The sequence below is a fragment of the Abramis brama genome (assembly GCF_963993115.1).
Source record: "Abramis brama genome assembly, chromosome: 22".
Lineage (NCBI taxonomy): Eukaryota > Metazoa > Chordata > Actinopteri > Cypriniformes > Leuciscidae > Abramis > Abramis brama.
In genome coordinates this window covers 19,443,960-19,457,882 of record NC_139984.1, presented here as the reverse complement: position 1 = coordinate 19,457,882, position 13,923 = coordinate 19,443,960, and the positions used below count along the sequence as shown (strand labels likewise).

Below are 13,923 nucleotides of genomic sequence, written 5' to 3'. Positions count from 1 at the left end.
CTAAATTCTCTCAGTCGATTCTAACTGTTTATAAAAGAGTTAAAAGAGTTGATTAGTTCTCTTTAAATGTACACAGCAACATTAGTGTCCTTAACCACATGTTTCAGTGCTCCAATTAATGTTATTCTAAGAGAATGGCCACATAGCCCTTCAGCCAAGAGTTTTTATGCCAGGCAAAGCATAGTTCGTTTTTAAAAGCACATGTTCCAATAACCGCAGTATAAATCTACAAGTAAATTGTGAAGGAGTTTAGCTGTCTGTTTTCAAACATTTGACTGAAAAAGTCATGTCTAGAAATCTCGTCTAGAACATAACTCACTTACATATATTAAACAGTCTTGTTCAAGAATGAAAATAAAAAAGCTGCAGTTTTCACAAACATAAAGGACTCTTGTAGCATGGGGTTTTTATAGATGTGTGCTGTAATATTTACATGCACATAATACAACCTCATTAAACAGCTCTCAACAGCCGTTACACCCCTTACCGATATCTTTATAAATATGTGGACCACACAAACAGCAACATAACGTATTAGACACTTTTCCAAACATCAGCTGATCTGATTCATCTTAAGCTCGCTTTGTTTCGTGCCCATTGTTGAATTTATGATAATCAATATATCATAATAGCAGAAATTTACAGTATATCATGGAAATATTAGAATCATATAGTTTTATCCATAATTTTCTCCTCCAAATAATGATTAATGAACTAAATCTCGCAAAAGAGTCTGTTTCTGTTTAGAAACTGTGTTGAAGTCAACGTGGGAATGTTCAGATGTGCCGCAGCTACTGTGTGGGTTCATGCTGATAATGATAACAGCTGAAAGAGATTACCTGCAGACACTGTGTAACTAGCACTCAGGTTTCAATTATTATCTAAGTGCAAAGAAAAGTGCTGCAAAATTGTCACAAGTGTTGGGAGTCTTTTATGTGTAAATTTTTCACATAATAAGGGCTTAATTTAGTCAAGCTGTTGCAAAACTGTTACAGACTGGACACAAAAAATAGACTGAATCATCATCGCTTATTTGGTGTTTTTCTTTTTTTTGTTCTTTTTTTTTTTGTATTTTTTGTTGGCCAAGCATCATGGAAAATCTAATAGAGTCACTAAATCGTTACATCAGACCAGTGTTGTTATCCTTAAGCTAAAAAATTCTGGTTAAAAAAAATAAATAATTAAAAATAATAATAATAAAATAAAATAAAAAGAATGAATTTGTTTTTGAAAATTTTGTAATTTTGCTTTGGCATGTAACGGAAATAAGTAGAAGTACTAAAATTAATAAATGAAATAAAATAAAAATAAAAATAAATAAATGAAAACTATTTAGAAATATTAAAAAACTAATAAAAATGACTTTTTTTAAAACTATATTAGCTTAAATATATAAGCTAATTAACAGTATAAATGAAAACTTTTATTTATGATAATAAATAAAACTAAAATAATACTTCAGCAGAATAATGATATAACCACAATGTTTTGTATTACAAGGCTGTGGTTTTGGCTTAAAATGAAAAAAATGAAAGATCTTGATATCCACACCAGAGCATTAAAAAAGCTTTGAAGAAGCACTAATGAACAGTTTTGTTTCTCAAAAGCTCTCTATAAGTAGACAAGAAAAACAAAAAGGCCTACTGACTAAAGATGAGGCTTGAAGGCGCTGTGGCTCCTATGAAACCACAGGTCTTGTTGAAGAAACCTTGTGTATCTGTGCAACTGTGTGTCATTTTTTTCCCCCATGTGACGTTCTAAATAACACTTGATGACAAGGTTAAATGATACTTAAATTGGATTTCAGAGATCACTCTTTTAGTGTGCCCAGGTGCCATGCCACCATCAGTCTGTCAAGCTTGCTCTTGTTTGCCAAGGTATTTGAAGTATCCTGGATTATTTACAATGCAAATGATGCAAAGAAGCATTTTCCACACTACCGCAGCAAAGAATATTTTCCATGAGCTTCATCGTGCAGCACCGGCAGTACGTGCTGCCTGCTTTATCGAGCAGAGAATTACGAACGTTAGCAAGATTTCAAAGCTCATAAAAGTCATTTCGAGTCAACCGCAAGCATGCCCAGGTGAATAGATATATTTTACATTTATTGAATATACTTTCATTTCCATTACACCACAATACAAGCAAATACTGTACGTTTAAACAAGTCTGCTTACATTATTTTCACTTGTATTGAGATCTACTGGAAGGCTAGACGCCAATTAAAAAAATAAATCTATTTTAATTGGCAGATACATTTAAACATAAATAATTTGTATGGCAAATATGCTAATATACGTACAGTATATGTGCATCTTAATTTCTGTATTTACTGAAGTTAATAAAAAAAGAAGACATTTGGAAAAAAGGAAGAAGAGCAACACATCTCAAAGAATAAACTTCCATGGCAACGTGAAAAACAGAGCATTCGATGACGTATTTGGCATTGCAGTAAACAAAATGAAAACTCAGCAGGACTCTAACATGTCTAATCGATCACGGCAGCAGCTTTCCAAACACACACTCACAAACACACACGCTCGGATAAACGCTATTGTTTGGGGCTGTTAGCGATTGAACGTAAAAATAGACTGAGTCATCCATCTTGTTTCTTTTCTCATATTTGGCTGTTTCCTTCTTTTGGCCGAGCATAATGGAAAATCTTTTCTTTTATCAATAATCAAGTCACTACAACATACTTTTTGGAGCTGCATAGTAAATAAAAACTGTCTAGCTTGTTATATTTAAAAAATACAGGCATGTATGCATAAAACTAGGTGTGTATTTTGGGTAACAACTCCAGAAGATCATAAATTCCTTAAGATTAGCTCTTGTATTGTAGGAAACCTCTCATCGTAGAAAACAAGTTGTGTATATAAACACTCTGTATATAAACACTATTAGTTAAGAAGGGCATAACACAATGTCAAAGTACAAAAATCTCTTTGTATACATCTATATATCACAAAATAAGAGTAAAAACAGTGAGAAATTATCTTTCTGAAGAGGTAAAAACCTCACTGTGAAAGGCAGATGTGGATCCACTGTCCTCGGTAAAGTCTTTCAGTTCTGCATCCAACTGTCTCTGCTTTGTGGGTATTAATATGTCCATGTCTCTTCCATGAACAAATCAAGAGCTTTGCGGCAGTCAAATATTGTCTCATGAGGATATATGGTGCTGGGTGGTAGTCCGAAGAGGAGCAATGCAGTCTTTTGTGGCCTGCCAGATATAGTCTGGCTGTAAAACAAGGCTATACCCCCAACAACATGCCCATGAAATCTGAGCCGTTCTGTATTGTGATCGATGCTCCAGCTGCATTGTCCACAAATATGGAGGTGTACTGCCCGGCCTGTTTAAAAAAAGAAGACATCACAATATTTATTTTTATTTATTTATTTATTTATTTAACACATTTTAATTCTACAATTTCATGGATCTGGAAAAAAAAAGTTATTCAGCAAGATATTTTGGAGGGTTTTTCTATCAAGAACTGATTAGATCAGGGGTGGCCAATCCTGCTCCTGGAGGGCCACTGTCCTGCAAAGTTGATCTCCAACCCCAATTAAACACACCTGAACCAGCTAATCAAGGTCTTGCTAGGCCAAGGATGGGAAACTTCGGTCCTAGAGGGCTACCAAAGCCACTAGAAGGCAAGCCTGCAACCTTTAGCCAAAAAAGCGTAACGGCTAATGCTAACTGTGGCTGTGGCGGTACGCAGGAGACCAGAGGCTTTTTTTTTTATTTTTATGGATGTCAATGGAGAAGAGGCAACACTGAATAAATCGCTTTTGTGAGGAAATAGCTTATCATTTAATGAATCGATTTTTAATCTTAAAGGGATACTCCACTTTTTTTGGAAATAGGCTCATTTTACAACTCCCCCAGAGTTAAACAGTTGAGTTTTACCGTTTTCGAATCCATTCAGCCGATCTCCGGGTCTGGCGGTACCACTTTTAGCATAGCTTAGCATAGATCATTGAATCGGACAGGACCATTAGCATCTCTTTCAAAAAAATGACCAAAGAGTTTCGATATTTTTCCTATTTATAACTTGACTCTTCTGTAGTTACATCGTGTACTAATGATATGACGCAGCGCCTGAAAATAGTCGACCCTATAGTCTACCGAGCTGGGGACTATTTTCAGGCGCTTTGTCATATCATTATGCCTGCTGGACTCATGGTACAGCAGCAAAGTTTCTTGATTATTACGCAGGAATGAGAGTATAGTTCCTAGCCATATCAGCCTAGAAAATCGCAACTTTTCATTTTCCGTCGGTCTTAGTACACAATGTAACTACAGAAGAGTCAAGTTTTCAATAGGAAAAATATCGAAACTCTTTGGTCATTTTTTTGAGAGAGATGCTAATGGTCCTGTCCGATTCAATGATCTATGCTAAGCTATGCTAAAAGTGATACCGCCAGACCCGGAGATCGGCTGAACGGATTCGAAAACGGTAAAACTCAATTGTTTAGCTCTGGGGGAGTTGTAAAATGAGCCTATTTCCAAAACAAGTGGAGTATCCCTTTAACTAACTTTTTTTAAGAGTTCAACGCCAGAAACCAAGTAAACAGCAGTAGAAACACTAGATTTGTATGATGAGGATACAGTTAATTAACAGTGAAACTGTATCAAACTGAGTGGAGTATGTTTAACTAACTCTTACCTGAAGTTCCAGCAGTCCATGGACAGATACTGTAAAGATCTTGCTGTTACTCTCAAGGCCAACAATCATTTCCAAGGATCTGCACAACGGTAAAGAAAATATTATGAGCGAACAAATGAATCACGAATCAATAAAATGTGTTACTTGCCATTTCTTTGCAATTGTCTTTTGATATTTACTAGCAATTTCTGAGTGAAATGTTTGTGAGATCAGTTAAATCATTCTGATCACTGAACCAGCTCTTTTCAAATCTTCCACTTGAATGCAAGTTATGGGACAGTTCACAGATTCTCATGTCCAAAATCAGGAAGCACTGCATTGGTTAGGCACTGTACTTTTATTTTATTTGATTATATTAAATTGTATCTTTTTTTTTTAAATCTTTTTATTTATTTATTTTATTTTATGTGCAAAAGATAAAGTAGTATAATTGAGAAATAACGCCATTATATTAAGTCATGGCACAGTGTTCCTAAAAATTTCGTAGATCTATCCAGCAATAAATGTAAAAATGTATCCTTCAGTACTGTTGCTAAGACCAACAGGGACCCCACGAGTCAAAGGTGGCGGTAAAGGTTACTAAGGTGACAAGGACCAGACTGAAGGTGAGAGGACATTTTTTAAAGGCCTGCTCCACTTTAACACAGGAAATGCCTTGCTGGTTTCCACACAAGTTTGAACAGACAACATGCTTTACAGCCCATGCGTTACTCACAAAGTGCAAAAAAACGCTAACAACCAGCAAACATTGGAAGAGAGTTTATCCAGATCTGCCACCAACCATTCCCCCTTCCCCATCTCATGTATACCCCGTCCCCTAGTAGTTTTTTTTTCTTTCTTTTAAGTAAATTCATTTTTGTTTGATTTGTGAAAGAGGATTTTTATGACATGCACTCACACTCTTAAGCCACTGAAATAAAAACCACATGCTCTGAATGTAAAAAGGAGCTCAAGAAAAATACTAATTTTCATCATAAGCGATGTATTTCTCTGAGTCTGAGTCATGAATTTATATTGATGTGGTCTGTGGACAACGGGTACAAAATCGAATGTTAATAAATAGACTGCTTGAGGGTAAATTAGACATAATGTAATCATAATAACTTTCCTTGCAAAATTGCTGGTGTCAGATTTTCTCCTGGATAGTTTTGTTAACAGAACTGACACTGAGTCTGACAGAAAGTCCTGAAATCACCAAAACTCACAAGAAAACTTTGTGTGGCCAGTCAGAAAAACATTAACTCTTTCCCTGCCAGCGTTTTTTTTTGTTTTTTTTAAAGTTGCCTGCCACAGCCAGGTTTTTGATTTTTCACAAAAATTTCAGGGCCTCCAGAATATTTTGTTGTATGAATAACTGAACATGCAATATGTAAGGGATAATCCATGGCTAGCTTTGCATTAAATGATTTTAATGCATTAAGTGGAGGCAAAGAACCGCCTGACGCAAAGTGGAGTGACGTATGTGTATGTGCGCTTCAATTACAACAGCGCATTAATATAGAACGGTGATACAACTGACTTGGAACTACCTGTGTATTAAATGGTTTTATTGCACACCTTCCAGCCAATCAGAATCGTGTATTCAGACAGACCATGGTATAAATAAAAAAAACAGAGAACAGAGACTTTGCTTTTAAACAAAAACAGTTTTGAACATTTTGAAAAAAAAATATATATATATTTTGGGATTTACATGCATTAAACCAATCAGAATCTCATCTCCCCTTCTCTTTAAATGAGCAGATTCGCTATTTACATGACGGAATTTGATAGTGGAAAGACCGAATGTGTCTCCAGAGTGCAAATGGAACTGCTCGTGTGTGAGGTAAAAGTGCGCAAGCAGACCATCTACGGGACAAGCCGGATTCCACCATATCTTTATGTACACAATAATAATCTTTTACATTTTAATCCTTTTATTTTAAATATTTGGCATGTTTGTGTGCTGCTGTGCGTCCCTGTGTGTTTAATAAGCAGAGTGCACGCGCGTTGTGGACCCGCCTATAGGCGCACATTATTAACGCGCTCATTAAATAACAAATAAAATATTGCGCCATTGACTTTAGACCAGGCTTCAGTTGTTCAATGGCACAGTCTATTTCTGTTGCCTCAAAATAGCAACGTGCCAACAATGCGCCAGAACACACCTCGTTTTCAGACCAGCACGCCCATGGGTGCACAAATGGGCGAAAATGCATTTGCTATTTAAACAATGTGGCGCAGGATGTGAAAATGATAATTGCGTCAGACTGAAACTAGCAAAAAACACTTGCGTCGTGCTTGGCGCTGCATTACGCCGGGTGTAAGATAGGGCCCTCAGTCTCTATTTATTGTAATTGCATGAAAAAGTATATAAAACTAACAAACAAAATATTTTCTTTCGTTTTTCACAGTAGAATGACATGAAGGTGAGTTAATGATGATAGAATTTACATTTTTAGGTGAACTATCCTTTTAATGTGAGAAATGTAACCAAACTTACGTATATCTGTGGCAGAGGGATTCAATGCAGATCAAAACTCGGACATTGTCTCTGGCTCTCAGCTGGTTCTTACTTCTCTTCACCTCAGTGTGGTCTGCAAGAAAGAACACAAATTACAAAAAATATATATATTTTCTGAATACTTTTCAGACATGCACTACAAACTGTTGTATGAAGAGTAAAGGCTGTTGAAATGTTGTTTGACAGAGTTTTGTATCTGGAGCACATGATGCCACAGCCAGTCATGTTTGACCTCCAGCCGCGTCTAAATATTGGTCTCTTCTATAAGTCTGCAGTGGATTTGTGAATTTGTTTGGGGATGTTGATTTTCTGCCACAGTCTACTGCAGAGAGCCAATTTCTTTTCCCGGAGATGCATGTTGGCGCCACAGCTTAGAAGAGTTTTGCATTCAGGGTCCCTGGGGCTTATTTCAGTGTAGCTCCACATAAGCATTGCCTCTGAAACCATGGATGAAGTCAACAGGATCACTGGACCCCTTTTTAAAGCATCAAGCAACAAAAACAAAATACGCTTGTGCGCTTTCAGGCTCAGCACTTTTTTTTTTTTTTTTTTTTTAGCTTTTTAAGCATGCGAGATTGTGCAAGACACCCTCAATCTCAGCAAACAAATGCAGCACGGTTGGAATGTAAGTTTCAAGGGAATGCAATCCATCTGTTGAGAATGTGCCAAGTCTGAAACACATCCATTACATGATGGCACCTTCTGATAGAGATGACAGTGAAATATTAATTTGTACTCCATGCAATTTGTGTTTATAGCCGAGAAACAGAATTTTCCATTAATCTTTCTTCTGTTTTGGCAGACAAAGCCTCTATCCAAAGTCATTTTAATGTATACATTTTTTAAGAAGCTTTTTTTCCATATCCATCATACTGTTCACAAGGTTTGGTTAAGGTAAGGTAAGTTAATACTCAAGGATGCATCAAAGGGATAGCTCGCCCAGTAAGTTAAATTTTGTCATCACTTACTCACCTTCAAGTTGTTCTAAACCTGTATGAATTTCTTTCTTCTGCTGAACACAAAATATTATATTTTGAAGAATATGGGTGGCCAAAACAGTTGGCCTCATTGACTTCCATAGTATGGAAACAAAAATACTATGGAAGTCAATGGGGTCCATCAACTGTTTTTTTACCCATATTCTTCAAAATATCTTCTTTTGTGTTCAGCAGAATAAAGAAATTCATACTTTTGTGGAAATTCTGTAATATATTCGGTAAATATCAGTTTCCACAAAACTGATAACAAAAAGAAATGTTTCACACTGAATATATACTAAATATTAGAATAATATCTGAAGTATCATGTGATCCTGAAGACCGGAGAAATGGCAGCTGAAAATTCAGCTTTGCCATCACAGGAATAAATCACATTTTGAAATATATTAAAACAGAAAATAAGAGACTTCTTTAAAATAATGTACTGTATATATATATACAAAATATGTAATATATTATTATTATTTTAATGTATACTGGTACATCCATGTACTTGGTGTATCATCCATAACAAAATATACCTTAAAATCACTGTAAATTGTAAACATTTTAACCATTCACTGGTAATCACACCCATGTTCTTCTGTTTAAGCTTTAAGAACAAATGATGCATGATTATCATTAATCAAACCGCTAATCATTATCATACCCCCAAAACCTCATGTCTCACACTGAAAAAGGCACAAAAAAAAAAAAAAAAAAAAAAATTACGAAACACAGAATATTTACTAGGTGAGGTGAACCTTTCAACCTTTCCTTACCAATATGAACATTGGCAGAAAACTGATAAATTCCAGTTACAGGAGCTGTGAATCGGCCAGTGGACTGATCCATCCCCGTCCCTCTGAGGAAGGCACCTTTGGCAGGAGGCTGAAGATATGAAACAGGTGAGAATTATAGAGGGCTTACCATAAACACACCTAATAACCATTTCTCAAACAACATCAACACCGCTCACTCTCTATCTGAAAATCATATACGTAAATTGCTGACTAGCCTTCCAAGCATCTCAAGAATATGTTTTTCAGCAGAATTCTTGCTCTCCACACTCTTATAAACTCACATGCAAATCAAAGCATCCCACATACAGCATTAGAAAATATACCAGTTTTAGGGCTCAGTTTGGGAGCACATAACCATTAAATGGCTAGAAATATGTAGACATCTGCCAAGAATCCTCCGATTCTGTTTTTGATCATAACTGCACACTGCAGCCATGCCAGACCACATTATTCTGCATTACGCCTCCAGAACCCACCAAGAGTTCCAGACTCAGACGCTTTTATAATGAGTCCTCCGATTAGTGTGCTAAACACTGTTCAGCTCTGCCATTTTTTTTTTTTTTTGTGCTGTCAGCTTTGAACATACAATGAATGCCTTTCATACATGTCCGACCCAAACAGATATGCGAGAAGCATGTAAATTCATTTGACATGTATTTCTACATTGGATGAATAAAACTTTGCACTGACATTTACAACAGTTATTTCATCCATTTGACAGATTTGAAAGACTATAATGATCATAATTTCTCTAATATGGAAAGTAAGAATCACACATCCTCAGAGAACAGCAGATTTAAATGCTGATTGCTTAGAGCTTAGAGTGAATCTGGTCTGCATTAATCAATGGCAATTTTTTTTCTGTAACTGCTGTAAAGAACGCTTCACAAATAACATGGATTTTCGTGTGTGTCCTTGGCTGATCAAAATGCCACAGGGCATAGCTCTTCCTTAAAACAGCATGCTGTTTTAAATGGTGGTGTCTATTTTTATACACACCTCTCACTGGTCCAAAACCTCATACAGAGTACCTTTTGTACACCACCAAGAAAGCAATGTATTTGAAAAAGGATAGATTTTTTAGGAGGAGGGTAAATGTGAGTAAACTTTTGGCCAATCCAGTGTGTCATCACCAGTGTTCATATGACAAGAGCCAATCATAATGTTACTCTCACAGGTGGCCTTAATTCAGCTGTGTAATTAAAGCTGATTGGGTGGGGCTATCTGTTTGATTGACCAATGGCAGACAGCTTCACCAAAGTGTTTTTGCCATTCAGTTTGATGCAGGATGCAGAAATTACACACTTTGAACGCACACATGTTGGAAGAGTTTCGAATTGGTGTTTAGTATTCTGTAAAACTGTCACAGTGAAGAAGCCAAATGGAACGATGACAAAATAAGCCAATTTGAAATTATTTGCAACAGACTGGAATTTCTTACGTTCTGCCGAAAGCTGAACCCGCTACCACAAAGAGACGATCACATGTGCACTTTGGAAATTGTATCATTTACTGTAAATGACTGTTTCTAAATCATTGGAATGCTCATTCGAATTGGCATTAGTATAAATTTGCTGCTCCACAGTTTTATAACACATTGTTTCCTTCTTTTGTTTGGGCTGTCAACACTAATATGCTCAATATACACCACAAGTAATGAACCTCTCATAAAGGTGCTCTTTTTTTCTTTTTCTTGTTCGTTTAATGTTAAAGATCTAGATATAAACCTAATTGTGACTGATTAAATCATTTGTGGTGGGGAAAGAACAGTAAGCAAAAGACGACGAAGAAGAAGAGAACAATGTAAAATGGTTGATTAAAATGATTTAAAAAAAAATCTCAATGTCACCCATGTTCACAGTGAACATTCTCAGAACTTTGTCTAACGTTCTGGCAAGGTTCTCTCACAGTTATGAACAAACATTTATCTAGTAAAATTAATAGAATGTTCGTTCAAAGTTATCTAGTCTTTAATAATGTTCTCAAAATGTTAGCACAAACACATTATTTATAGATCCTTCATGGAAGGTTTTTTTACTGTAGTTTTTAAATGTTACTACTTGTTTAGAATGTTCAGAGAACATTCAAAAGTAACATTCCCATAATGTTTTCAAAATGATACAATGAAATGTTCCCTTAACGTTTGCATAACAAAATTAAAATAAATATTTTTTTAAACATTTAAAAAACAAAAAAACTGGACGTTTTGAACATTCAGGGAACATTCAGAAATAACATTTTCATAACTTAATATAAACATTAGTAAAACATTCTTGGAACATATTTCTGTTAGCTAGGATAGAGACAAATACCCATGTGTAAAAACAAAATGACAACATTTCTATTTTTCAGCAGTGCAGCAAAACCACTACTCTACAGCGTTAAACAGACACCGTGGCCAGTGCTGTTCAATTACACAACAATTGACTCTTATCAACCAGTTCTTTTTAGTGAATCAACAACATACAGCACAACCAGTATAGTCTGATTCATGAACCAATGACTCTTTTCTTTTAAGTGAATTGAACATCTTTAAGACTTAAAGGCACAGTGTGTAAGTTTCACCGCTAGAGGTCGCTAATTCAAAACAATAACGAAGGCGTAGCTTGATGGTTTTTAAACTCTGGATTTAAACATTGTTACACAAGTACACAAGTCGATAAAACATATAACATTGTTCTAGTGGTTTTTGGATATTTTAATAAAAAAATCTTACATATTATGCCTTTAAATCAGTATAGTTACTGACAGGTTTATTAAGGTTTGACACATGCTGTTAAATGTACACATTATAATTTTTTTTACCACATTTAGTTTGTTTATTAATGTTGTTTAAAATTTTGTTCATGGCATTTATTGGATTGCATTTATGCCATCTCTAAAAAGACTGTGAAAAGTCATTTAAAAAACTCATTGTAAACACACATTTTTCAAAATGTACAATTCCCATTTCTATATGCATAGTTTCTTTGCCTTGTACGAAACATTTTTGGCCAATAAATGTACTCGATTCACCCATCTTTGGCTGATGTAGCAAAAAGTTTTGGACCCTGCAGGCACTTACTGTCTGAAAGTTCTGCAACTCTGCCAGAGTCTTTTTGTCCACGACGACAGGGCCTTTGAGTTTGCAGTGAAAGGCTTCCTCAATTCTCCTGTAGGAGGTCATTCCCTCAAGAGTAATCAGAGCCGTGGGCAGCTGACTGGGTTCATTGGGCCTATCCACTGCTGCTCGCCTCTCTGTGGCCTCTGTTCAAGCAGATCACAAGTAGACACATCACTGCATGCAGTTAGACACCTCATCACTGTGTGTCTCAAAATGTCCGGCTAATCTGCATGATAGCCGCTTGATTATAAATATGAAACATGATGGACATTTGGTGAGATTTACATGTATTGTGTATTGTGGGTCCTCACCTTTGATCAGTTCTTTGAACTCTTGCAGCAAGACCTCTTGAGTGACCTCTGCCCCAGGGGATCCTGGGGGTCCCTGAGGCCCCGGAGGACCAGGAGGGCCCGGGGGACCAGGCTGATAGTCAAAGAAATATAATTGTTGTATAATTTTTATTCAACCTCATCAAGACTCAAAGTTCTTTGAATTCTCAAAAGAGCATCTCACTTTATGTAATGACGTGTTAAAACTTGAAATGTATTAAGGAATGTATTATGCAATACATTACAAATTCTCTGGTAGAGATAAATTATACATTAAAAGTTAATTCTCACTTATTTAAAAGATATCTGCACTGAATGACTTTCGGCTCCATTAATGGTTCTCGCACATGTATGTGGACAGAATCAAATTACTCTGACCACACTTCCTACCGCAACATCACTACTGAATCTACAGCAAGCAACAGTATTAGTTCAATTCCCAAGCGAATGAGCCAGTTGTTTTTAGTGAATCAAAAGCTGTTTTCTGATTCTCAAAAATAATGGCTGAGCTAGGTTTAATGAATAGCTCAAAATGACAAACTCAGCATTTCTGAAGTGTGATACGTCTGCAATTATGCTTGTTAATTCATATCATCACCTAACGATTAGTCTCTAGCTACCGGTTTTATAAATTGGCACTCACAAAATATATGCAATGTCTTACAGTGAGTAAGTCATGTTGGTAAGCAAATGTTGGTGCAAAAATGTACTAAAGTACAAAAAAAAGCATGCACATCCCCAAAAAACAGCAAAAAGACTATATGTTCAAGAAAAAAGTCGGCACACTATGACTGCAAACACAATTTATCTTTACATTAGTGATGTAACTTAACATTCTCACATTGCTTTTTTTTTATTTACAAGAACTGTACGGTGCAGTCTGGGTGAATGAAAATTCTGCTCTTTTCCACAATTTCAGCTTTGTCTCATGCGTTACTGTCAATTATGTCTTTGACATTTGATAATATGTGATTGTAAAGACTTCCTCACCAGTGGTCGTTTTCGCTTTCGACATTTTCCGGGAAAGTTGCCCACAGGCCTCTTCACAAAATCCATCCATGATCCAAGAGGGTCCACTCTCTGGTTCTCACTGACCTGCTGAGTAAGAAAGAATAAGAAGAAAAATTTAAATGACATGCATGTTGTTCGTTCATAACTCTAAGTATTTCAAGAATGTATATGATATAGCATGTATATGGATATGATGCACAAATGACAAATTCTCATAATATTAGGTTTGGTTAGCGTACACATCAGAGCCTATGCGTAAATAGGTATGCTACTCCCAGTTTCATATTTGATGAGTCATTGGGAGAAGTACTTACTGTGATTTATCAGATATTTATGCAAGATATCATTCTTCAGTTGCCACTGAGAGCAGAGCATCGTAGCTACATAACAAAATCCAATGAGTCATAATTTCTGCTTACAACCCCTCACAGGAAAATTGTGCCTAAAGATGCTATTAAATGGTGCCAGACATCAAGGCAGGTTGCACAGTGCAGTAAAGGAATAGGTCTTTTTTTGTGGCATGTAGCACT

At 36.0% G+C, this 13,923-nt stretch overlaps 1 protein-coding gene across 7 annotated transcripts in view; it reads right to left on the bottom strand.

Moving 5' to 3' along the window:
- Positions 1 to 2,077: 2,077 nt before the first annotated feature.
- Positions 2,078 to 13,923, bottom strand: part of c1qtnf12 (C1q and TNF related 12) — a 24,602-nt gene continuing 12,756 nt past the window's right edge. For 5 of the 7 annotated variants that reach the window (XM_084099012.1, XM_084099017.1, XM_084099015.1 and 2 more), the window contains 7 exons: positions 13,373 to 13,480; positions 12,365 to 12,476; positions 12,015 to 12,196; positions 8,930 to 9,038; positions 7,150 to 7,243; positions 4,668 to 4,746; positions 2,080 to 3,350 (listed from right to left, as the gene is read on the bottom strand). In XM_084099012.1, coding sequence (XP_083955138.1) covers positions 3,252 to 3,350; positions 4,668 to 4,746; positions 7,150 to 7,243; positions 8,930 to 9,038; positions 12,015 to 12,196; positions 12,365 to 12,476; positions 13,373 to 13,480 — 783 coding nt within the window. In that variant the 3' untranslated portion in view covers positions 2,080 to 3,251. Of the gene's footprint in view, positions 3,351 to 4,667; positions 4,747 to 7,149; positions 7,244 to 8,929; positions 9,039 to 12,014; positions 12,197 to 12,364; positions 12,477 to 13,372; positions 13,481 to 13,923 lie in introns of all 7 variants that reach the window. The other 2 variants (XM_084099014.1, XM_084099016.1) reach the window with 2 other exon arrangements.